The 26,415-nt window shown below is 45.5% G+C and overlaps 1 protein-coding gene across 1 annotated transcript in view; it reads right to left on the minus strand.

Moving 5' to 3' along the window:
* Positions 1-7,895: 7,895 nt before the first annotated feature.
* The window catches only part of LOC309415136 (putative global transcription activator SNF2L2), a gene marked incomplete at its 3' end in the record, with an annotated part of 95,893 nt that continues 77,373 nt past the window's right edge, over positions 7,896-26,415 (minus strand). The window contains exons 13-16 of the mRNA XM_082012580.1: positions 17,506-17,672; positions 16,513-16,676; positions 10,022-10,249; positions 7,896-7,988 (exon numbers count right to left, since the gene is read on the minus strand). Of these exons, the coding sequence (XP_081868706.1) occupies positions 7,896-7,988; positions 10,022-10,249; positions 16,513-16,676; positions 17,506-17,672 (652 nt within the window). The remainder of the gene's footprint in view (positions 7,989-10,021; positions 10,250-16,512; positions 16,677-17,505; positions 17,673-26,415) is intronic.

Raw genomic sequence — 26,415 nt, forward strand, 5'->3', positions numbered from 1 at the left:
TCCTCATTCCCAATATATGAACGTGATAAGAAGTCCTAATTGTCTCTTTGATTAAGTCTATTCTGTGTTACTTCTGAATCGATGAACAGCTAGGAACTTTCAAATTTTTAGTTTTCATTTGAGCGTTTCACACTCCTTTTGAGAGAGAGAGATATCAATGCAACAGTGGCTCAATGCAAATGGTTGCCTCTCTTTGGACATTGCTTTGTATTTTTCTAACGCCTTTTTCTATTTAAATAGGAAGAAGATGAAGTTCCTGATGATGAGACTCTGAATCAGATGATTGCTCGGTGTGAAGAGGAGTTTGATCTCTTCATGGTAAGGACATTATGATGATAAGTAGTATATCTTCTCTAGCCTTTTTAACACTTTTGTTTTGCTAAAGGTGTTATCCTTCTGTGATTCAAATGTTGGATTATTATAGCGGGACGGTGTCCTGGTTTCAGCCAGGATAGAGCTGGTTTTCTTCACAGAAGTTAGTGTGAGACTGTGTTTTGGATTTGGGATGAGAAATTGTTGATAATGTGCTGATGTTTTGGGTTGTTGCTGAGCAGTCAAGGACAGTCCAGCTTCTTGTGCTGGCCTGCCAGCGAGCAGGCTGGGGGTGCACGGGGAGCTGGGAGGGGACACAGCCGGGACAACTGACCCAGACTGGCCAAAGAGATATTCCCTACCATACGACGTCATGCCCAGTACATAAACTGGAGTTAGCCGGGGGGTGGAAATCGCTGCTCGGGGACGGGCTGTCGATCACGGGGTGGTGAGCAATTGCTGTATTGGGGGTCACTTGTTCTTGTACATTCCTTTGTTGGTATTATCATTGTTGTTCCCTTCTTTCTTTCTGTCCTATTAAACCGTGTTCATCTCAACCCACGAGGTTTTTTTTCCCATTTCTCTTCCCCGTCCCACTGCGGGAGGGGGAGTGAGCGAGCGGCTGCGTGGTGCTTAGTTGCCGGCTGGGGCTAAACCACGACAGTCCTTTTTGGCGCCCAACGTGGGGCTCGAGGCTTGAGATAATAACGGTTGCAGGTCACAATATCAGTTTATTTGATTTGCATGATGCTCTCATCTTTTCTGTACATGTTAAGGATCGGTGTTGGTTTCTGCGGGCTGCTGCACTCTGCGATGATTAGTAATGTCTCGCCTGTGAGTTTTGTTTTTAGAGCACTGACCTTGAGCTTAATGTGGTATCATCTGAGCTCTGTACTAAAGTCGTTACTGTATTTTGGCTACAGTCTTGTGGAGATGATTAGCAATTATACTTCTGCCTCTGAAAGGCTTTTTATGGAGGAAATGCAGAGTGGTACCTTTGCTACCCTCTATCATAACATTTCCTCCTTCATCACAATAATTTTTCAGTATTTTGAACACCCTTGGGTAGTTAAAATACCTCTATTGCTACTTCTGGGGAACATTGTTTCGGTTTTGTCTAAGGATAGGAAGCAATTTAAGAATATCACTCGGAGATCTGCCCCAAGGCTGGATAGTTATGAATGGCAGGGCGTGTGGAACAGCATGGGCAAATGCCTGGGGCGGTGGGCACCTCCGGTGTTTTGGAACTTCACTCCCGAACAAGTGCAGAATCCTGATAAACTAGCAAAATATTTGGAAGAAGTATGCTGTCAGCCTGGCAGCTCCAAGGAGACACAAATCATTGCAATGTGCTGGGGCCTGGCCCATGCCTACCGAGCTCTATTTAACACTATGCAAAGGGGAGAGAGGCTCTCTGTGTCTGATGGCAATGTGACAGGCACTGTGACTACTCCAACCCCCACGGCGGGCACTGTAGCTACTCAGACTGTTGCAGCTGAACCAGAGAACCAGCCCATCCCGGTATCAGTTGCCCCTGTACAAAAGAAGAAATCTTGGAAGCGGAAGTCAGCTCGTTTAGTAAGGGATGAGGAAGATTCTTCTAAGAAGGAGGCAGAGGAAGAGAGTGAGGAGGCAGAGTGCTCTGAAGCAGGGCCATCACAAGCACGGAAGAGGGAAGAGAGCAAGTCATCGCTTGAAGAGGAGGAAGAGGAAGAACTTATAAAAGAGACGGTAACTACCCGATCTCTATCCCTGAGTGAATTGCGAGATATGCGAAAGGATTTCAGCCGTCGTCCAGGTGAGCACATTGTCACCTGGCTGCTCCGATGCTGGGATAATGGGGCCATTAGCCTGGAATTAGAGGGTAGGGAAGCCAAGCAGCTGGGATCCCTTTCGAGGGAAGGGGACATTGACAAAGCAATTGGAAAAGGTGCACGAGTCCTCAGCCTCTGGAGACGACTCCTGTCAGGTGTGAAGGAAAGGTATCCCTTCAAGGGAGATGTTCTATCTCACCCAGGCAAGTGGACCACCATGGAGAAAGGTATCCAGTACCTGAGGGAGCTAGCTTTGCTGGAAGTGATTTATGGTGACTTGGACAATGGACAATCATCCAAAGACCCAGATGAAGTCAATTGCACGCAACTGTCCTGGTTTCAGCCAGGATAGAGCTGGTTTTCTTCACAGAAGCTAGTGTGAGACTGTGTTTTGGATCTGGGATGAGGAACTGTTGATAATGTGCTGATGTTTTGGGTTGTTGCTGAGCAGTCAAGGACAGTCCAGCTTCTTGTGCTGGCCTGCCAGCAAGCAGGCTGGGGGTGCACGGGGAGCTGGGAGGGGACACAGCCGGGACGGCTGACCCAGACTGGCCAAAGAGATATTCCCTACCATCCGACGTCATGCCCAGTACATAAACTGGAGTTGGCCGGGGGGGCGGAAATCGCTGCTCGGGGACGGGCTGTCGATCACGGGGTGGTGAGCAATTTCTGTTTTGGGCATCACTTGTTCTTGTACATTCCTTTGTTGGTATTATCATTATTGTTCCCTTCTTTCTTTCTGTCCTATTAAACCGTGTTTATCTCAACCCACGAGGTTTTTCCTAATTCTCTCCCCCGTCCCACTGTGGGAGGGAGAGTGAGCGAGCGGCTGCGTGGTGCTTAGTTGCCAGCTGGGGCTAAACCACGACAGCAACCTACGTGGCGGAAGTTTGTACGGAGTGCACCATCATCATATGCCAACTCATTAGCAGTAATGGCCTGGAAAGACGGAGAGAGACCAACGGTGGATGAATTGGCTGGCCAACTCCGGCAATACGAGGAAAGTCTCTCTTCCTCCCTACGGGCCTTCATCTCTGCTGTAGAGAGAGAAACTGTCCCGGGAGTTCCGGCAATTCAAAGAGGATATGCCCTACCCTCCACCCGTACGGACCAGTGTCTCAGCCATTAGGAGTAAGCGCTCTTCTGTTCAAGAGAGAAGATATAGAGGATGCACACCACGAACCACCCTGTGGTTTCAATTGCGTGACTACGGAGAGGACATGAGGAGGTGGGATGGAAAACCTACCTCGACCCTAGAGGCACGAGTACGTGAGCTGCAAGGAAAGACAATTACAAAAGGGGGTTCAGGTTCCTCCAGAAAAATCGTCGCTCCACTTCCCAGTGGGCAGTTCCCCAGAAAGAATAGAAGAGCTGATCTCACCTCTGATCCTCTTGAAGGGACTTCTGATTCCTATTTACAAGAAGTGGGTAACGAGTACTATGACCAGGACTAGAGGGGCCCTGCCTCCAGCCAGGCAGAGGAGAGGGACAACCGAGTTTATTGGACTGTGTGGATTCGATGGCCTGGCACATGAGACCCACAGGAATATAAGGCTTTAGTGGACACCGGTGCACAATGTACCCTGATGCCATCAAGCCATATAGGGGCAGAACCCATCTGTATTTCTGGGGTGACAGGGGGATCCCAACAGCTGACTGTACTGGAGGCTGAAGTGAGCCTAACTGGGAAGGAGTGGCAGAAGCACCCCATTGTGACTGGCCCAGAGGCTCCGTGCATCCTGGGCATAGACTACCTCAGGAGAGGGTATTTCAAGGACCCAAAAGGGTACCGGTGGGCTTTTGGTATAGCTGCCTTGGAGACAGAAGAAATTAAACAGCTGTCCACCTTGCCTGGTCTCTCAGAGGACCCTTCTGTGGTGGGGTTGCTCAGGGTCGAAGAACAACAGGTGCCGATTGCTACCACAACAGTGCACCGGCGGCAATATCGCACCAACAGAGACTCCCTGATCCCCATCCATGAGCTGATTCGTCGGCTGGAGAGCCAAGGAGTGATCAGCAAGACTCGCTCACCCTTTAACAGCCCCATATGGCCAGTGTGAAAGTCTAATGGAGAGTGGAGACTGACAGTAGACTATCATGCCCTGAATGAAGTCACGACGCCACTGAGCGCTGCTGAGCCGGACATGCTAGAACTTCAATATGATCTGGAGTCAAAGGCAGCCACATGGCACGCCACCATTGATATTGCTAATGCATTTTTCTCAATCCCTTTGGCAGCAGAGCACAGGCCACAGTTTGCTTTCACTTGGAGGGGTGTCCAATACACCTGGAATCGACTTCCCCAGGGGTGGAAACACAGCCCTACCATTTGCCATGGGCTGACACAAACTGCACTGGAACAGGGTGAAGCTCCAGAGCATCTGCAATACATTGATGACATCATCGTATGGGGCAACACAGCAGAAGAAGTTTTCGAGAAAGGGAAGAAAATAATTCAAATCCGTCTGAAAGCTGGTTTTGCTATAAAACAAAGTAAGGTCAAGTGACCTGCACAAGAGATCCAGTTTTTAGGAATAAAATGGCAAGATGGACATCGACAGATCCCGACAGATCCCAACAGATGTGATCAACAAAATAACAACTATGTCTCCACCAACTAGCAAAAAAGGAACACAAGCATTTCTGGGCGTTGTGGGTTTCTGGAGAATGCATATTCCGAATTACAGTCTGATTGTAAGCCCTCTTTATCAAGTGACCCGGAAGAAGAACGATTTTAAATGGGGCCCTGAGCAACGACAAGCCTTCGAACAAATCAAACAGGAGATAGTTCATGCCGTAGCCCTCGGGCCAGTCCGGGCAGGACAAGATGTTAAAAATGTGCTCTACACGGCAGCCGGGGAGAATGGCCCTACCTGGAGTCTCTGGCAGAAGGCACCAGGAGAGACCCGAGGTCGACCTCTAGGGTTTTGGAGTCGAGGATATAGGGGATCTGAGTCCCGCTATACTCCAACTGAAAAGGAGATATTGGCAGCAGATGAAGGAGTTTGAGCTGCCTCAGAAGTGGTTGGTACTGAAGCACAGCTCCTCCTGGCACCCCGACTGCTGGTGCTGGGCTGGATGTTCAAAGGGAGGGTCCCCTCTACACATCATGCGACTGATGCTACGTGGAGTAAGTGGGTCGTGCTTATTACACAGCGGGCTCGAATAGGAAACCTTAATCACCCGGGAATCTTGGAAGTGATCATGGACTGGCCAGAAGGCAAAGATTTTGGAATATCGCCAGAAGAGGAGGTGGCGCGTGCTGAAGAGGCTCCACCATATAATGAACTGCCAGAGAACGAAAGGCAATATGCCCTGTTTACTGATGGGTCCTGTTGTATTGTAGGCAAACATCGAAGGTGGAAAGCTGCTGTATGGAGCCCTATACGATGAGTTGCGGAAGTTGCTGAAGGACAAGGTGAATCAAGTCAGTTTGTGGAGGTGAAAGCCATCCAGCTGGCTTTAGATATTGCTGAACAAGAAAAATGGCCAATACTCTATCTTTATACTGCCTCATGGATGGTGGCAAATGCTCTATGGGGGTGGCTGCAGCAATGGAAGCAGAGCAACTGGCAACGCAGAGGCAAGCCCATCTGGGCTGCTGAATTGTGGCAAGATATTGCTGCCCAACTAGAGAACCTGGTCATAAAAGTACGTCACGTAGATGCTCACGTACCCAAGAGTCGGGCCACCGAAGAACATCAAAACAACCATCAGGTGGATCAGGCTGCTAAGATTGAAGTGGCTCAGGTGGATCTGGACTGGCAACAGAAGGGTGAATTGTTTATAGCTCAGTGGGCCCATGACACCTCAGGCCATCAGGGAAGAGATGCAACATATAGATGGGCTCGGGATCGAGGGGTGGACCTGACCATGGATGCTATTGCACAGGTTATCCATGAATGTGAAACGTGTGCTGCGATCAAACAAGCCAAGCGGTTAAAGCCCCTCTGGTATGAAGGACGATGGTTGAAATATAAATATGGGGAGGCCTGGCAGATTGACTATATCACACTTCCAGAAACTCGCCAAGGCAAGCGCTATGTGCTTACCATGGTGGAAGCAACCACCGGATGGCTGGAAACATACCCTGTGCCCCATGCCACCGCCCGGAACACTATCCTGGGCCTTGAAAAGCAAGTCTTATGGCGACATGGCACCCCCGAAAGAATTGAGTCAGACAATGGGACTCATTTCCGAAACAACCTCATAGACACCTGGGCCAAAGAGCACGGCATTGAGTGGGTATATCACATCCACTATCATGCACCAGCTTCCGGAAAAATTGAACGATACAACGGACTGTTAAAGACTACCCTGAGAGCAATGGGTGATGGGACATTCAAACATTGGGATAAACATTTAGCAAAAGCCACCTGGTTAGTCAACACCAGGGCATCTACTAATAGAGCCGGCCCTGCCCAATCAAAACTTTTACGTACTGTAGAAGGGGATAAAGTCCCTGTGGTGCATGTGAGAAACATGCTGGGGAAGACAGTCTGGGTTACTCCTGCCTCAGGCAAAGGCAAACCCGTTCGTGGGATTGCCTTTGCCCAGGGACCTGGGTGCACTTGGTGGGTAATGCGGAAGGATGGGGAAGTCCGATGTGTACCTCAAGGAGACTTGATTTTGGGTGAAAACAGTCAATGATTTGAATTGTATTATGTTAATTGTTCAGTATGACATTACTACTATGGCTGCTATCTACCATATCAATGGTATTATAGTAAAAATCACCCAGACTCATGAAGAATGAGCTTCACTGAAATCAAGCAACGTGCAGCAGTGATGGAACCAGAACTGGCTTCAGCAGCTTGCGCCCAACAATTCCCTCGAGACCGACATCTTCGACCTGCAGATCATGGACATGGACCGTGCCAGATGACAATCCAACACCACATACCATCTCCCCTGCCCTGAGAGACTACTATGATGGAGTCATGGACTAACTGAACTCCACAGACATTTTAAAGTGATGGCCCATGGACTAAGAAAGTGATATCTGTGTATATATATTAAAAGACAAGAAGAGTAAAAATGAATAATTAGAATGTATTGAAAAGTATAGGACCTGGGCATGACGTAAATGGTATGGAATAAGGGGTGGATACCCTCGAGCAAAAGGACTGTCGTGGTTTAGCCCCAGCCGGCAACTAAGCACCACGCAGCCGCTCGCTCACTCCCCCTCCCGCAGTGGGACGGGGAAGAGAAATGGGAAAAAAAACCTCGTGGGTTGAGATGAACACGGTTTAATAGGACAGAAAGAAAGAAGGGAACAACAATGATAATACCAACAAAGGAATGTACAAGAACAAGTGACCCCCAATACAGCAATTGCTCACCACCCCGTGATCGACAGCCCGTCCCCGAGCAGCGATTTCCGCCCCCCGGCTAACTCCAGTTTATGTACTGGGCATGACGTCGTATGGTAGGGAATATCTCTTTGGCCAGTCTGGGTCAGTTGTCCCGGCTGTGTCCCCTCCCAGCTCCCCGTGCACCCCCAGCCTGCTCGCTGGCAGGCCAGCACAAGAAGCTGGACTGTCCTTGACTGCTCAGCAACAACCCAAAACATCAGCACATTATCAACAATTTCTCATCCCAAATCCAAAACACAGTCTCACACTAACTTCTGTGAAGAAAACCAGCTCTATCCTGGCTGAAACCAGGACACCGTCCCGCTATAATAATCCAACATTTGAATCACAGAAGGATAACACCTTTAGCAAAACAAAAGTGTTAAAAAGGCTAGAGAAGATATACTACTTATCATCATAATGTCCTTACCATGAAGAGATCAAACTCCTCTTCACACCGAGCAATCATCTGATTCAGAGTCTCATCATCAGGAACTTCATCTTCTTCCTATTTAAATAGAAAAAGGCGTTAGAAAAATACAAAGCAATGTCCAAAGAGAGGCAACCATTTGCATTGAGCCACTGTTGCATTGATATCTCTCTCTCTCAAAAGGAGTGTGAAACGCTCAAATGAAAACTAAAAATTTGAAAGTTCCTAGCTGTTCATCGATTCAGAAGTAACACAGAATAGACTTAATCAAAGAGACAATTAGGACTTCTTATCACGTTCATATATTGGGAATGAGGAAGTGAGCAAACATGCGACCAGGAAATTTTGGTTTGTGTTTTTTTCAGGGTCACAAGCACAGTTAGTTGTCAGCTTGTTTTTCAGTTAAAACATACACATTTCACTTCTGCTGCTCTACAGCACTCCCCTAGTAATAGCATTCTACACTAAGAAGTCTTTACTGTCAAAGCAGAAGGAAGGAAAACGATCCTGAAAAAAAATAATCCTAGAAACAAAGCCTGCCCAATCCATATTTCTGTAGACCACTGTCCACTCACAAAGTGAGATGTGAATCATAGAACCATAGAACCATAGAATATCTCGAGTTGGAAGGGACCCATAAGGAACATCAAGTCCAACTCCCTGCTCCCTGTTGTCCAGACGTTCCTTGAACTCTGACAGGCTTGGTGCTGTGACCACTTCCCTGGGGAGCTGGTTCCAGTGACTGACCACCCTCTCAGTGAAGAACCTTTTCCTAAGGTCCAATCTGTACTTCCCCTGACACAGCTTCATTCCATTTCCATGTATCCTATTGCTGGTCACCAGAGAGAGGAGATCAGCACCTCCCCCTCCGCTGCCCCCCTTGAGGAAAGTTGTAGATTGCAATGAGGTCACCCCTCAGCCTTCTCTTCTCCAAGCTGAACAAACAAAGTGACCTCAGCCGCTCCTCATAAGTCTTGCCCTCGAGACCTTTCACCATCTTCTTCGCCCTCCTCTGGACACACTCTAATAGTTTGATGTCCTTCTTATATTGAGGCGTCCAAAACTGCACACAGTACTCGAGGTGGGGCCACACTAGTCCAGTGTATAGGGGGACAATCACCTCCCTTGACCGGCTAGCTATGCTGTGCTTGATGCACTCCAGGACATGGTTGGGCCTTTTGGCTGCCAGGGCACACTGTTGACTCATGTTGTTGCCATCAACCCAAACCCCAGATCTCTTTCCGCGGGGCTGCTATCCAGCCTCTCGTCCCCCAATTTGTATGCATAACCAGGATTACCCCATCCCAGGTACAGAATCCGGCACTTGCTCTTGTTAAACTTCATATGGCTGGTGATTGCCCAGCTGTCTAGTCTATCCAGATCCCTCTGCAAGGTCTCTCTACCCTCAAGGGAGTCCACAGTTCCTCATAGTTTAGTATCATTGGCAAACTTAACTTACTTAATGTACATTCAACTCCTGTGTACAGGTAAATCAAAGCTACAAACTTTAGTTTGGTTCCCACATAAAAACCTTAAAACATTTACTGAGTCTGTGTTACAGAGGAATTAGGGATCTTGAACAGGCTGTCTGCTCTACTGGGGCCCATACTTAGGGCTTGAGAAGCCCGTACGTTATTAATATAATCTGTAACTTACAATATATCTTTGGTAGGGGTAAACTGTATGTGGATCAAGGGGTGGAATGTGGACATCCTGACCGAGAAACCGTTGCACATTTAGGAGTTAGTGATCCACATAACAGTTAATGGGAGTGCAGCTTGTTTTTCAGGCCTGTGTTGTGCTGCACAATTCCCTTGGCAACAAGATAAACTCAGACAGCTCATTGTAACAGGGGAGCCTGCAGGCAGATCCCACTTGGTTCCGGCGACTACGCCAGCTGCATGGCCTCGCCTTTACCTAACAGTGCAGCAACAAGTTCTCATGAGAACATCCTTTAGGAATAGAGTTGTTTTATTGTAAGGAAATTATATAATAGCTTGCAGTCTCAAGCAGTCCCAAGCTGCACTCAAACTGCACTCTTGCCTACCAGTTATATAGCTGATTCCCAAGCACCAACTGGAACATCTTCTCTTTGTTTTTAACTGCCTTACCTCATTTTCTTCCTCATGTTCTAATATAGCCTGTAGAAAAGCCTTCCGCTCATGGCTTGAAGATTTCTGATCAAACATTCCAGCCTGAATAACTTTTTGATCTACATTCAGTTTATACTTTGCAGCAGCGAGTATCTTCTCCTCCACACTGTTCACAGTGCACAGTCGCAAGACTCGAACCTCATTCTGCTGACCAATTCGATGAGCTCGGTCCTGGGCCTGCAAGTCCTATTAGGCAAAGAATATGGAATGATGTATAACGTAACTGTGCTACACAAATCACTCCCTGCTTAAAGGACACTGTAACGTTGGTTTCTATTCACATAACAAAAAGTGCTCAAGCTACAGCCCACGACAATTCATCTAGCTCATTCCTGATTATCCTCCTTCTTGGGAGTTCATCAGACTCAGGCAGGCAAATTGGAGGAAAAAAAAAATGTGCATGCTCTGTACAATGTGAATGCAGTCAGTCAGTCAAACACTTCTTGAAAGTGTGTGCAGTAAGTGACCAAGATAGGCCACAGTGTATAATTCTTCTCTGCCACTCAGACATCATGGCCTTCCAGGCCAGAAAAGAACCCTGAAGTAAAGCAACTCTCTAGTCCAGGTACAAGAACAGAGGCAACGATATAACTAGGTATATATTATAAAGTCCAGATATAAACCTGTGTATCTAAAGCAAACCACTTGTCCTGGTTTCAGCTGGGATAGAGTTAATTTTCTTCCTGATAGCTGGTATAGTGCTGTGTTTTGGATTTGGGATGAAAAAATGTTGGTAACATACTGATGTTTTTAGTTGTTGCTAAGCAGTCAAGGACTGTCCAGCTTCTCATGCTGGCCTGCCAGCGAGAAGGCGGGGGGGTGCACGGGAAGCTGGGAGGTGACACAGCCAGGACAGCTGACCCAAAACTAGCCAAAGGGATATTCCATACCATATAATGTCATGCTCAGTATATAAACTGAGGTAGTTGGCCGGGGAGGGGCCGCAGCTCGGGAGCTAACTGGGCATCGGTCAGCGGGTGGTGGGAGGTTGTGCTGTGCATCACTTGTTTTGTATATCCTTTTGTCGTTGTTATTATCACCATGTGTAAGGGGAATAAAAAATTTGAAACACTGGCAAGGAGACAGGAGCGTGTTGACCAATTCACCCCATTGCTTATCACCTACTGAACTTTGCCTGAACTTTGGAACATCCTCTAAGTAAGATTCCTCAGTGTTCTGAAGCCAGAGAAGTTGCAAGCTCACGCTAATCAGACCAGGACATCTGCCAAAGCAGATACACATTTTGTTGACTACAACCAGCCACATAGCTATATCATGTATCATACTTAATAGTGCACATGTGTGATCTATATCCACCCCCCCGCCCCTCTAGAAAAACCCTTTGAGACTGACCCCTCACTGAAGCCTCGACCATGGACAGACACTGCTGTGCCTGGTAATCCCCTGCTGCTTCCCTGAAAAGTCCTGGGGCTTCCACTTGCCAGACGGATCATGAGTATAATCAAGAAATGCAATGGAATACTTGCACTTATCTTATCTCTGTGTCTTCTTGAAAGTGAATCTGCGAACCTGGTTCCTATTTCACAGAATCACAGAATCATTAAGGTTGGAAAAGAACTTTAAGATCATCAAGTCCAACCATCAACCCAACACCACCATGCCCACTAAACCATGTCCCGAAATGCCACATCCACACATTTTTTGAACACTTCCAGTGATGGTGAATCCACCACCTCCCTGGGCAGCCTGTTCCAATGCTTGACTACTCTCTCTGTAAAGAATTTTTTCCTAATATCCAATCTAAACCTCCCCTGGCACAACTTGAGGCCATTTCCTCTCCTCCTATTGCTAGTTGGGAGAAGAGACCAACACCCACCTCGCCACAACCCCCTTTCAGGTAGTTGTAGAGAGCAATGAGGTCTCCCTTCAGCCTCCTCTTCTCCAGACTAAACAACCCCAGTTCCCTCAGCTGCTCCTCATAAGACTTGTGCTCCAGAACCCTCACCCGCTTCCTTGCCCTTCTCTGGACACACTCAAGCACCTTTTAGTTGTTGCTAAGCAGTCAAGGACTGTTCAGCTTCTCATGCTGGCCTGCCAGCGAGAAGGCGGGGGGGTGCACGGGAAGCTGGGAGGTGACACAGCCAGGACAACTGACCCAAAACTAGCCAAAGGGATATTCCATACCATATAATGTCATGCTCAGTATATAAACTGAGGTAGTTGGCCGGGGAGGGGCCGCAGCTCGGGAGCTAACTGGGCATCGGTCAGCGGGTGGTGGGAGGTTGTGCTGTGCATCACTTGTTTTGTATATTCTTTTGTCGTTGTTATTATCATTGTTATTATCATTTTTTTCCCCTCTCCTATTGGACTTTCTTTGTCTCAATCCACGAGTTCTACCTTTTTTTCTGATTCTCTCCCCCATCCCCCTGAGTGGGAGGGGGGTGTGATCTAAGGGCTGTGTGGTTGTTTTGGCTACCTGCTGGGTTAAACCACAAGACCACTATTTCAGAATATCTTAAATGCATTAGTAATTTTATGTATTGGGTGTGGCTAGAATGGAGTTAACTTTCTTCATATCAGCCTGTTGGGGGCTTGTCCAGGATGGTGCTGTGATATGGATTTATCACCAAATGAGTGTTGATAACACAGTAATGTTTTGGATTTTGCTGAACAGTGCTTGCCTTCTCTGTTTCTCCCTCTGCCCACCCAGGGAGTAGGCTGGGGGTGCACAAGAAGCTGGGAGGGGACACAGCTGACATAGCTGACCTGAACTGGCCAAAGGGACATTCCATGCCATATAATGTCATGTTCAGCAATAAAAACTGGGCAGAGTGTGTGTGTGTGTGGGCATGTATATGTGTGTTGGCTTCCGAGGTAGAGTAGAACAGGATAGGATAGAATAGAATAGAACAGAATAGCATAACATAGCATAGCATAGTTCAGTTGGAAGGGACCTACAACGATCATCTAGTCCAACTGCCTGACCACTTCAGGGCTGACCAAAAATTGAAACATCTTATTAAAGGCATTGTCCAAATGCCTCTTAAAATCTCACAGGCATGAGGCATCGACCACCTCTCTAGGAAGCCTGTTCCAGTGTTTGACCACCCTGTCGGTAAAGAAATGCTTCCTAATGTCCAGTCTCAACCTCCCTTGACACAGCTTTGAACCATTTCCACACATCCTGTCACTGGACCCCAGGGAGAAAAGCTCAGCACCTCCCTCTCCACTTCCCCTCCTCAGGAAGCTGTAGAGAGCAATGAGGTTGCCCCTCAGCCTCCTTCTCTCTAAACTAGACAACCCTAGAGTCCTTAGCCACTCCTCATAGGACATGCCTTCCAGCCCTTTCACCAGCTTTGTTGCCCTCCTCTGGACACATTCAAGTACCTTAACATCCTTCTTAAATTGTGTGACCCAGAACTGCATGTAGTATTCAAGGTGAGGCCACACCAATGCTAAATACAGCGGGATAATCACCTCTTTCGACCAGCTGGTTATGCTGTGTTTAATGCATCCCAGGATGCAGTTTGCCCTCCTGGCTGCCAGGGCCTGCTGTCAACCAGCACCCCCAGATCCCTTTCTGCAGGGCTGCTCTCCAGCCACTCCTCTCCCGATTTATACTTGTGCCCAGCATTACTCCATCCCAGGTGCAGAATTCAGCATTTGTTCTTGGTAAATTCCATGCCACTGATGATTGCCCAGTGCTCCAATCTATCCAGATCCCTCTGCAAGGCCTCTCGTCCCTTAAGAGAGTCAACAGCACCTCCCAGTTTAGTATCGTCAGCAAACTTGCTAAGGGTGCATTCGACTCCTGCATCCAGATCATTGATAAAAATATTGATTGGAACCAGCCCTAGGATTGAGCCCTGAGAAACAGTGATGGTGACTGGTTGCCTGCCAGATGTAGCCACATTCACTACAACCCTTTGAGCCCTGCCCTTCAGCCAGTTCTTCACCCAGCGCACCATGAACCTGCTCATCTCACAATTTGGCTACTTGTCCAGAAGGATGCTGTGAGGGACAGCATCAAACGCCTTACTAAAATCCAGAAAAACTACATTCACTGCCTTCCCTTCATCCACTAGACAGGTGACCTTATCATAGAAGTATATCAAATTGGTTAAACAGGAGTTTCCCTTTGTGAACCCATGTTGGCTGTTCCTGATGACTGCATTGTCCTTTAAATTCCTTTCAATAGCACCCTGTATGATCTTCTCCATAATTTTTCCAGGTACTGAGGTTAGACTAACAGGTCTGTAGTTTCCTGGGTCTTCCCTCATGCCCTTCTTGTAAATTGGAATAACGTTGGCTAGCTTCCAGTCAGCAGGGACCTCCCCAGACTCCCAAGACCTTTGGTAGATGATTGAGAGGGGTCCTGCCATAACATCCGCTAGCTCCTTCAGTACTCTGGGGTGAATCCCATCAGGCCCCATGGACTTGTGAACATTCAGCTGATACAACTGGTCCCTCACAATTTCAGTGTCCACAAATGGAAAGGCACCGTTCCCGCAATCGTGGTCCTCCAACTCAGAGGACCAGGCAGCCCAAGTTCTATCAGAATTAGTAAAGACTGAGGCAAAAAAAGCATTGAAAGCCTCTACTTTTTCTTCATCTGTATTTGTCAGGTGACCATCTTCAACAAGTATTGATCCAATGTTTTCCTTAGACCTCCTCTTGCTATTAACATACATAAAAAAGCCTTTCTTGATGTCTGACACAACATTGGCCAGTTTCAACTCTAGTTGAGTTTTAGCCTTTTGTGTCTTCTCCCTGCATATGTGAACCACATCTCTGTAATCTTCTTGCGAAGCCTGACCTTGCTTCCAGAGATCATACAATTTCTTTTTCCGCCTGAGTTCCAAGAGGAGTTCCCTGTTCAGCCAAGCTGGTCTTCTGCCCTGCTTGCTTGACTTCTGACACCATGCTCCTGTGCTTTTAAAAGGTGGTTCTTAAAAACTGACCAGCACTTGTGGATTCCTAAGCCCTCAAAAGCAGATTCCCAGGGGACACTGCTAAGTAGCTCCCTGAGTAGCTTAAAGTTTGCTCTCTTGAAATCCAGGGTAGCAACTCTGTTGTCCTTTTTTCTCATTACACCAAAAATTTTAAACAACTCAGCCATTTTGTGATCACTGTGGCCAAGACATCCACCTACCATCACATCTCCCACGAGTCCATCTCTAGTCACAAACAGCAAGTCTAGGAGGGCATCTTTCCTAGTTGGCTCACTGAGTACTTGTGACAAGAAATTTTCTTCCACAAAGTTCAGGAATTTCCCAGGCTTGCTTGTCACAGCAGTATGGTATTCCCAGTTGATGTCTGGGAAGTTGAAATCTCCCACAAGGACAAGGTCTACCGATCCAGAGATTTCTCCTAATTGCCTATGAAATAACTCATCAGTGCTATCATCCTGGCTGAGTGATCGATAGTAGACACCCACAACAACATCTGCTTTGTTTTCCATCCCCCTAATCCTCACACAGAGGCTCTCAACCACATCATCCCTAACTGTGAGGGCTGTACGATCAAACCTCTCCCTTACATACAGTGCAACTCCTCCACTTCGCCTGCCCTGCCTATCCCTCCTGAACAGCCTGTAGCCCTCCATCCCAGCACTCCAGTCGTGGGACTCATTCCAACAAGTTTCACTAATACCAATGACATCATGGCTCTGGGAACGGACCAGTGCTTCCAGTTCATCCTGTTTGTTTCTCATACTGTGTGCATTGGTGCACAGGCATTTTAGATGGAATATCCCTTTGGTCAGTCTGGGTCAGCTCTCCCGGCTGTGTCCCCTCCCAGCTTCTTGCCCACCCCCAGTCCACTCGTTGGCAGGGCAGAGTAGGAAAAAACAAAAGCCTCGTGGCCGTGCAAGCACTGTTTGGCAACAGCTAAAACACTGGTGCATACATTATCAACACTGATTTGGTCACAAACCCAAAATACAGCACTGTATGGGCTGCTATGAAGAAAATTAACTCCATCCCAGCCAGACCCAGTATAGACTCTAGTTCAGGTACAAGAACAGAGGCAACAATATATCTGGATATACATATATATATTAAAAAAAATCTAGCTATAGAACTGTGTATCTAAAGCGAATCACTGTTCCTGAGAATCTTAAATGCATTAGTAATCTTAGATATTATTTCATCTGCTGCATGAGCTTTTCACTTTGAATAGAGATCCATTTATTAGTGCCTTATGATTAAAGGGTGAACGAAGTTATACAAATGAAACAGACTGTAAGACTCTAACTTTGAGGATTTCCTGACACTCAGAAAAACTATATACGCAGACACAGTATCACTTTACTGATTTAAAACAAAAAATGACTTGATTGTAGCAGTTTGCCTTACCAATTCTTCTCAAAGCAGCATTTTACAATATACTTTCATTTTACTGTCAGTCTTCCCAAATTAAAACACAAAGCCTGAAAAAGCACAAGCAATTATTTCCATATTACATGAAGACGATTAAATAAAAATAACCTGATGAGGATTCCAATCACTATCAAAGATTATAACAGTGTCAGCAGCCTGGAGGTTCAAGCCCAGCCCTCCTGCCCTTGTACTCAGCAAGAAGATGAAGTACTGTGAGCCAGGTTCATTAAACTTCTTCAGCAAGGCAGCTCGATCCTCCGATTTTGTTGTACCTGAGAAGAAATTAAAAAAGAAATAAAAAGAAACCCTATGACAAAAATCTTCTACTGAAATAATTTAAAAGCAATCTTAGTTGCTTAAGGCACATGTAGAAAGGAAATTTTAGCGCACTTGTTCTTTGCCATCTCAGCTATATTTTCTATAATATAAATGCAAACACTAACTGTGGATGTTTCAACCAGCTGCCTATAGCACTTGAGGGTTCCCAAACTTTTGTTTTAAGTAGGCTTGACATTTCAAAAGGGGACTTTGAAAAGATGCAATTATCTATTTGACAACATTTTATGACTGACAAGTTTCAATAGATGATATACACATGCAAAATGGAGCTTCAGTTTTGATTAAAGCCTTATGAGCACTCACAGAATCTAAATATTTTTAAAACTATATGTGTACACAAACATAGATTTATTAACATTTCACTATTGGCCTTAAAAATCAAGATTAATATCAAGGGAACAAAAACTCTTAAAAGATCACATTCAAAACACAACGGTGTCGATAGGGGAGGGAGAGAAAGCAGAGAATTCAACCACGGTAAAAGGCCTACACAAAGCTCTAAGAAACAACTAAGCACTGTACACATTGGCAACAAAGTGAATTTCACGTACTTTGACAATCAGCTTTTACTGATCAGCTTGGTCTGGCCCTCTGCTTGTTTTATCTTTTTACATCTCTGTCTGTCGCTGAAGACAGTCAGAAGGTTTGATATTTTTATTCAGATGTCCATATGTATATAGTACAGAGAAGAAAGTTTTTCTACTACATAGTCAAATTGCTGAGTCAGAAAAACACTCCCAAATTTATTTTCATTCAGCTTACCATCAAGACGTAAGTAAAGGAAATTTTGAAATGCAAAATAGTCCTCCATAATGGTCATGAGTGATGTCATTTGACAGAAAAGAAGCACACGATGGTTAGTGGCTCGCAACTTAGGTAAAATACGATCAAGTAGTTCAAATTTCCCTGAGGCCTGATAAAGCTCAGCTCTGTTTAAGAGGAAAGAACACAATAAATGCCATGACAAGCCTGCTTTTAGAAGAGTTTTTAATAATGCATTCTAATTACAATTGTGTCATATCATGATAATGGATAGATTCCTTTACTCAAAGGAAAACAAAACTGATAGCACTTTTCTCTCTTTAAAACTGTTCATGATGTTGATTAAAATAAGAAAAAAACCCACATGAATTGCATCTGTTTGTTTATTTTTTAGGAAAGGGTTCCTCCCTCAAAATATAAGAATTCTGTGGACTCTCAAGTATATCAAATATCTTCCTTTATGAGCCCAGTATTTTTTTCATTATTTCTGAAAACAAAAATTCTTTCTGAAGTACATAAGCATTTTATTGGTTTAGATGCTCTCCCACAGGATCTGCTTTCAATCAGCATCTATTGGAGCCACAAGTTATATCCATCAAGTGTATGTTAGAATTGATTACTTTTCCACTCACTACTGTACATGTGAAAGCAAAGGAGTCCAGACCAGACTAGTTTATATACAGAAACAATGGGGAAAGTTTGATAGTGGACATATTCTTTTATTGTATACACTTATAACTGCCTTGAACTATCTTTATTTGCTCTGATTACTAATCTTCTGTCTTCTGTGCTATCAAGATGAGTTGCAAAACAGACTGAGCACTAGGTTTGTTCACAAAGTTGTTTAAGCTAAAAATCAGAAAGATCGCAAAGGTGGATAAATGAGTAGGACAACCATATAGTTTAGAAAATCAAATTAGACGTAACTCTCCTCTAACTCTAAATCTGTAGCCTTAAAATATAATTCATCATTAGGAATTGTATACTCAGTCCACAAGATACAAGGCCTTCTGAGATGTATACATATATAATTGCTATGCAGAAGGCCAAACTATTTGAGAGACTGTATTGGGTCTGGCTGAGATGGAGCTAATTTTCCCCATAGCAGCCCCCATAGTGCTGTGCTTTGTATTGGTAGCTAGAAAGGTGTTGATAACACACCAGTGTTTTGGCTACTGCTGAGCAGTGCTCGCACAGCATCAAGGCTGTCTTTCCAACATTCCCACCACCACCACCAGTAGGCTGGGGTTGGGCAAGATCTTGGGAGGAGACATAGCCAGGACAGCTGACCCAAACTGGCCAAAGGGATATTCCATACCATATGACGTCAGCTCAGCAATAATAGCTAAGAGAAAGGGGGAGGGGGGCATTTGTTTTTTATGACATTTGTCTTCCGGAGCAACCGCTACATGTACTGAAGCCCTGCTTCCTGGGAAATGGCTGGACATCACCTGCTGATGGGAAGTAGAGAAGAAATCTTTTGTTTTCCTTTCCTTCTGCACACAGCCTTTGTTTTTTGCTTTATTAAACTGCCTTTATCTTGACCCACGTGTTTGGGGTTTCTCCCCTCCCATCCTGCTGAGGAGGGGAGTGATAGAGTGGCTTGGTGGCACCTGGCATCCAGCCAAGGTCAACCCACCACAGAGACAGATGGTCTCATATAGTAATAAAGAAAAAAAACACATTGTCAACACTTAAACAGGAAGGGAGCCATGTGGAGGATACACACAACCTACTTTATCCCTTGCTCAGAGTAAACCATTTCTAGCCAATTGCACAGAAGTGTTGAGTACATATTTAAATCTATTATTTAATTTTTGTATTTAAGCACTGGAAAAAGTGTTAACATAACTTTAATTTGGAATAAATTAAAAAGGAAGAGTAGAAGAGGGAAAGAGTGAGAGAAATGAAACCCCCTACTTAAATCCCTAAAGAACCTCCACAATAAATTTCAGATAGCGTCTTTGTTGTTTAAAAAAGAAGGAAGGGAGGGAGGGAGGGAGGCAGGGAAGGAGGCAGGCAAGCAGGCAGGAAGGATAGGCAGGAGGGAAGGCAGACAGGCATTGGTTTGCATGAAGACAGGATTCATTATTCAGTATATTGACATGCAGTGTGATAATTGTCTTTCCCTATTTTCCTGAGACAGAGGTTAATGCTTTTAATACCAGCATCTTTTGGTTCAGGCATGGATCCTGTTGCCTCTCTGTCCTCCTATAAAAGGGCATATAGAGGACAAAGGAATCAGGATACTCCTTCAGAAGTCCATGCTAATGAAAAACTGATGAGAAGATGAGATATATCACAGGGCTGCTGTGGTTGCCTGCTGGGATTTGTCCCTGAGCAGCAAATCATCTGGACATGAATAGTTTTCTGTGCTCTTAAGTACCCTTCCATTACGTCATGTCACTCTGAGAACTTTTTGATAGTGAGGAAAGTCCCTGGATAGAGCATCCTGTTGCCACCTAGGTTTCATTGAGAATCTGAAATATCTTCTTTGATGAGGGAAGGGGAGATTCCTAATGTGAAAGTATGAATCCAGCAGATGGAAATCTGTAAGCAGTCTTGAGCTTGGAGACATGGAATGATGAAGTCAAGTGTTATAAATAATTTAGGATGATATATGCACTTGGATTTTAGGATAGGAAAAACACACTTCCTTCTTGTACAGAATGAGAAAAAATATCAAAACATTCTGTTAACCCTGAAATATCTTCTGTAACTAACTTCTAAATGAGATCACTGCCATGTGCAGACTCTAATGATTGATCCTTGATCCTTGAAATGGACATAGTAGATGTGGAATGAGGCAGTATGTCTTGTCCTTCTACTGGGTGTCACTAAGAACAGTCTGGCTCCATCTTCTTTACTCCTCCTATGAGGTATTTAGACACTTTGATAAGATCCCTCCCATAGCCATCTCTTCTCCAAGCTAAACAGTCCCAGCTCTAAGCGTCTCCTCATAGGACAGATGCTCTTGTGGAAGCAAAATAGTTAATGCCTCATAGGCCTTTGCAGGCCTCACTAGATAAGAAACATTTGCAGCTAATGGTCTCACCAGTCAGCAAGATTTCATTAACAAAGGAGTGAATTATTTGTAAAAGGATATACTGTCTAGAGACTCCTTATCTGAAGAATTCCAATCGATGTTGTTATTTACCATATCCTGCTTATCTGACACAGATTTGGTGAAGAAACTAGTTGTATAACCTAAAAGGTATATAAACTCTGTAACTGCCCCATTTGCACAGGGTTCATATCGGCAGAGTCTCTCACTGCTGCTCTGTGTTCTCTCCTATAGCTATAGTAATAAACTGCTTCTGTTCTGACCTGATCTAAATAGTAATTCTGGTTATTCCATGACACTCCAAATCCTTAGTCATCTTTGTGGCCCTTTGCTGGACCCACTCCAGTATCCCCATGTCTGTCTTGTACTGGGGAGCCCAGAACTGGATACAGTACTCAAGATGCGGCCTCACCAGTGCTGAGTAGAGGGGAAGGATCTCCCCCCTCGACCTGCTGGCAATGCTCTTTCTAATGCAGCCTTCTAATGTTGGCCTTCTTTGCCTTGAGGGTGCATTGGTGGCTCATGGTTGGATTCTTGTCCACCAGGACCCTCAGGTCCTTTTCTGCAGAGCTGCTTTCCAGCTGGTCAGCCCCCAGCCTGTACTGGTGCATGGGTTTAATTACCAGGTGGACATGGCATTTCCCTTTGTTGAACTGCCTATTTTTCCATCCTGTTGAGGTCCCTCTGAATGTCAGCACAACCACCTGATGTATCAGCCACTCCTCCCAATTCTCTTACCATCTGCAGACTTGCTGAAAGTGCACGCTGTCCCAAGTTCCAGGTCAGAAAAAAGAGGTTAAACAGTATGGGTGCTAATACTGACCCCTGGGGACCACCACTAGTGACTGGCATCCACCTGGACTTCATGCCTTTTGCTGTTGATATACCTGCAGAAGCCTTTCTTGTTGCCCCTCCCATCCCTCTCCAGATTCAAGTCTAGATGGGCTTTGGCTTTCCTAACCACATCTCTGTATGCTTGGACAGTGTCTCTATATTCCTCCTGGGTCACCTGTCCCTGCTTCCACCACCTGTATGCTTCCTTTTTATGTCTGGATTTACTCAGGAGGTCCTTGTGCATCCATATCTTGCCACCTGCGCTTGACTTGCTGCATGTTGGGATGGTCGAATACTTATGGGTAAGGATGAGGGGGAAGGCCAACAAGGCAGATATCCTGCTGGGAGTCCGTTATAGACCACCTAACCAGGATGAAGAGGCAGATGAAACATTCTATAAGCAGCTGGGAGAAGTCTCACAATTGCTACCCCTTGTTCTCGTGGAGGACTTCAGCTTACCAGATAACTGCTGGAAATACAATACAGCAGAGAGGAAACAGTCTAGGAGGTTCCTGGAGTGTGTGGAGGATAACTTCCTGACACAGCTGGTGAGTGAGCCAAATAGGGAAGGCACCCCCCCGGACTTCTTGTTTGCAAAGAGAGAAGGACTTGTGGATGATTTGATGGCTGGAGGCTGTCTTGGGCATAGTGATCATGGAATGATCGTTTTTGATTCTTGAAGTAAGGAGAGTGGTTAGCAGAACTGCTACCTTGGACCTCTGGAGGGCAGACTTCGGCCTGGTCAGGACACTGGTTGAGAGGGTCCCTTGGGAGACAGTCCTGAAGGGCAAAGGGGTCCAGGAAGACTGGACAATCTTCAAGAAGGAAACCTTAAAGGGGCAGGAGCAGGCTGTCCCCATGTGCCGTAAGATGAGCTGGCGGTGAAGATGACCGGTCTGGCTGAACAGGGATCTCGTTAGGTCAGGCAGAAAGAAAATTAGCTAGAACTCAATCCGGCCATGGTCATAAGGGATAACAGAAAATGTTTCTACAAATATATTAACAACAAAAAGAGAGGCAAGGAGAATCTTCATCCTTTACTGGATGCGGAGGGGGGAACATTGTCACCAAAGATGAGGACAAGGCTGAGGTACTAAATGCCTTCTTTGTCTCAGTCTTTAATAGCCAGACCAGGTATCCTCAGGGTATTCAGCCCCCTGAGCTGGAAGACAGGGATGGAGAGCAGAATAAACCCCCCCCATAATCCAGGAGGAAGCAGTTAATGACCTGCTATGCCACCTGGACACACACAAGTCTCTGGGGCTGGATGGGATCCACCCAAGAGTACTGATGGAGCTGGCAGAGGAGCTTGCCAAGCCACTCTCCATCATTTATCAGCAGTCCTGGTTAACAGGGGAGGTCCCAGGAGACTGGAGGCTTGCCAATGTGACGCCCATCTACAAGAAGGGCCAGAAGGAGGATCCAGGGAACTACAGGCCTGTCAGCCTGACCTCAGTACCAGGGAAGATTATGGAGCAGTTCATCTTGAGGGTGCTCACAGGGCATGTACAGGACAACCAAGGGATCAGGCCCAAGCAGTGCGGGTAAATGAAAGGCAGGTCCTGCTTGATCAACCTGATCTACTTCTATGATCAGGTGACCCTGACCTAAACGGCTGCTTTCGGGCCGCGACACTCATTGGCTCCTTGATCACTTGTGTCAGGAAATGATCACCAAAACACTCCATAAACCTTCTGTATTGGTTATGCCTTACTGTCTTGTCCTTCCAGCAGATATTGGGGTGATTAAAGTTCCCCATGACAACCAGGGCCTGCAAATATGAAGCTTCTTCCAGTTGTATGAAGAAGACCTCATCTACTTCTTCCCGATCAGGTGGTCTATAGGAGATGCCCACCACAATGTCACCCACATTGGTCTGCCCTCTAATCCTAACCCATAAGCTCCTGACTGGCACATATTCTAATATAATTCATATAATCTAAAATATTTTTTACCATGAGGGTGGTCAAATAGTAGAACTCGTTGCCCAGTGAGGCTGTATAATCTGCATCCCTAGGCAGAGCTCCATGCATTCCAGTTTCTGTCTCATATAAAGGACAGCTCCCCCTCCTTGCCTGTCCTTCCTAAAGAGCTTGCATCCATCCATGGCAGCACTCCAGTCATGTGAGCTATCCCAGCACAGGCTGTAGATTGAGCTATCCCAGATTGTAGCCCTGCAACTGCACATAGACCTCTAATTCTTCCTGTTTGTTCCCCATGCTGTCCGCATTAGTGTACAGGCACTTCAGAGAGGCACGCAGTCATGCTGATTTCCCAGGAAAAGGGTGAGAGCTTTCCCCACAATACTGTCCTCCTGGCACTTCCTTATTTGTGTGCATACGCTTGGGGTGGGCTCCCTTGTGTCCTGTTTTGTTCATTTTGAGGTCTCTCCTGTCCACATCACCTTGCACCCTCTGCTTACCAAGCCAGTCCATCACTTTCTCACTTGACTGTGGGTTGTCCTCTCCTGCCCTGTCATTCCTAGTTTAAAGCTCTCCTCACCAGGTTGGCCAGCCTGTTGGCAAAGATGATTTTGCCCCACTTGGTCAGGTGGATCCTGTCTTTATCAGTCCTTTATCCTCAGAGGGTCCAATGGTCATTAAAGCCAAATCTCTATCAGCAACACCAGCTGTGCTGCCAGTTGTTGATCCAAGGATCCATCCACTCCTCAAGCCCTTCCCCTTCATCAATAGGATCAAGTAGAAAACCACCCGGGCCCCCATACCTTTGACCCTCATCCCCAGATTCATGTAGTCACTTGATATACTCAAGGTTTCCCCTGGCAGTATCATTGGTGCACATGTGGAAGAGCAGCAAGGGGTAATACTCTGAGGGCCAGACAAGCATCAACAGCCTCTCAGTTCCAGATCCGAGCCCCCAGCAAGCAGCAAATCTCCCTAGAGGTAGATGGGGGCTTCCGTCCCCTGGAGGAGAGAGTCATCCACTACTATCACTCTCCACTTCTTCCTGATGCTGCTGCATGGTTCAGTCTCAGCTGTCTCCAATGTTTCCTCAGACAGAGCTTCCAGTCCCTCATCTGCTACCAGGGCACTGCACCTATTCTGTAGTTGCAGATCTGCAGGTGGAGCAGGAGCCTTCCTCCTGTTGCCAGAAGTCACAAGCTTCTAGCCTGCGCCATCATAGTCTCCATTTGCCACCCCGATGGGTACAGATTCTGGTTGCTCGTACTGTGCAGGTGGAGGTTCAGGCTCTTGTGTTGGAGAAGATCCTTTCCATCTCTCTTTTCATCATTCTTATTGCTGTGTATTGATATTGACATACTGGAGCAAGTCCAGAGGTGGGCCACCAAGATGCTCAGGGGACTGGAGCATGTGACATAGAAGAAAAGGTTGAGAGAGCTGGTTTTGCTCAGTCTAGATAAGAGAAGGCTCAGATAAACATTATTGCTTGTCTACAACTGCCTAATGGGAGGATACAGTGAAGACTCAACTTGGAGCTGCACAGTAATAAGAGGCAACAGATACAAGTTAGAACATGGGAAATTCTAATAAGATATTAGGAAAAATATTTTTTACCATGAGGGTGGTCAAATAGTAGAACTGGTTGCCCAGTGAGGCTGTATAATCTGCATCCTTGGAGGTGTTCAAGACTTGACTGGACAAGTCCTTGAGCAACCTGACCTGCTTTGCATAGGGGTTAGACCAGGTGATCTCTGGAGTTCTCTTCCAACCTAAATTATTCTATGATTCTAACATTTTTTAACATGGTCTTTATCGAAAATGTACATGTCAAGAGGACCTGTAAGCAAATGAGCCAGGACTTGCTGCCAAGAGATCTTTAAAGTCTAATAGATCTTTATGGAAATTACTGACATAGCCTTTGAACAATTAAGAACTGGGTACAAGTATCACTGAAGTATCAGTTTAAGCATTTTATGTAAATATAATGTGTTGCTGGATTATAAGATTTGTGTTAAATTTTACACAGAAAGTTTCTGAAAAGCAAAATATTAGTAGTGAACTTAAAATTTTGTTATGACAAGGTTCATTTAAATTGCTGACCACAAAATTGAGTGGACAGATGCCAATAATCTAATTGCAAGTGTAATAAGAAAACATAGACCCCATAAAATCAGAGGTAGATTAAGGCTAACTGGAAATCATTCCTAGCCCAGTACTTGAATGAGCCACAATAACAGAGGAATTTAAATGCTTTCCATTAGAGAAAGTTTGCTAATATTTCCCTAATTTGAAAGGGACTAAAAAGAAAGAGAAGATAAGATAAATTAAAGCTGAGAAATTATACTGTAACAAATAATAATAAATCACAGATATGAAAATAACAGGGACCTCTGTAAGGAAGTTTTAATAATTATAGAATCATAGAACAGCCCAGGTTGGAAGGGACCTAGAAAGATCATCTGGTCCAACCTTTCATGGAAAAGGGATCCTAGATGAGATTATCTAGCACCCTGTCCAATTGCATCTTGAAAACTTCTAGTGATGGGGACTCTACCACATCCCTGGAGAGGTTGCTCCAGTGAATGATTGCTCTTACTGTAAAAAATTTTTTCTTATGTTGAGATGAAACTTCTCCCAGTGCAACTTGTACCCATTGCCCCTTGTCTTCTCCATGTGACATAATGTCTTATGCCATTGCAGTTGGGCAAAGATGTCAACCTCGTCCCTAATTTAGCAAGGACTAGTGTACAGTTATGAATAAATAAACAAGAATCCTGCATGTGACCACCATAATTCTTCCTTATGTAATGGGAAAGAAAAAAGAAAAAAGACTCTTGTTACAACAGGAATAAAAGCTTTCTGAAGAACCAGCAATCATTTCTACCATGTTTGGTCATTGTCGAAGGACTGGAAGTTTTGTGAAAGAAACGATCCCATATCTTGGTATGGTGTTAATGAAAATAATGGAAATCCATCTTCAGAATTCTCCTAACCATTCTCTGCTTTAGCCAAATGCTTCTTTTCAAAGCACAAGACTACTTTAAAACAGATAAAAACTTTCGTGCTTTGACATTAGTCACTCCGCAGGGC

This window comes from Phaethon aethereus (assembly GCF_964289735.1).
Source record: "Phaethon aethereus genome assembly, chromosome: W".
NCBI classification, from domain to species: Eukaryota; Metazoa; Chordata; class Aves; order Phaethontiformes; family Phaethontidae; genus Phaethon; species Phaethon aethereus.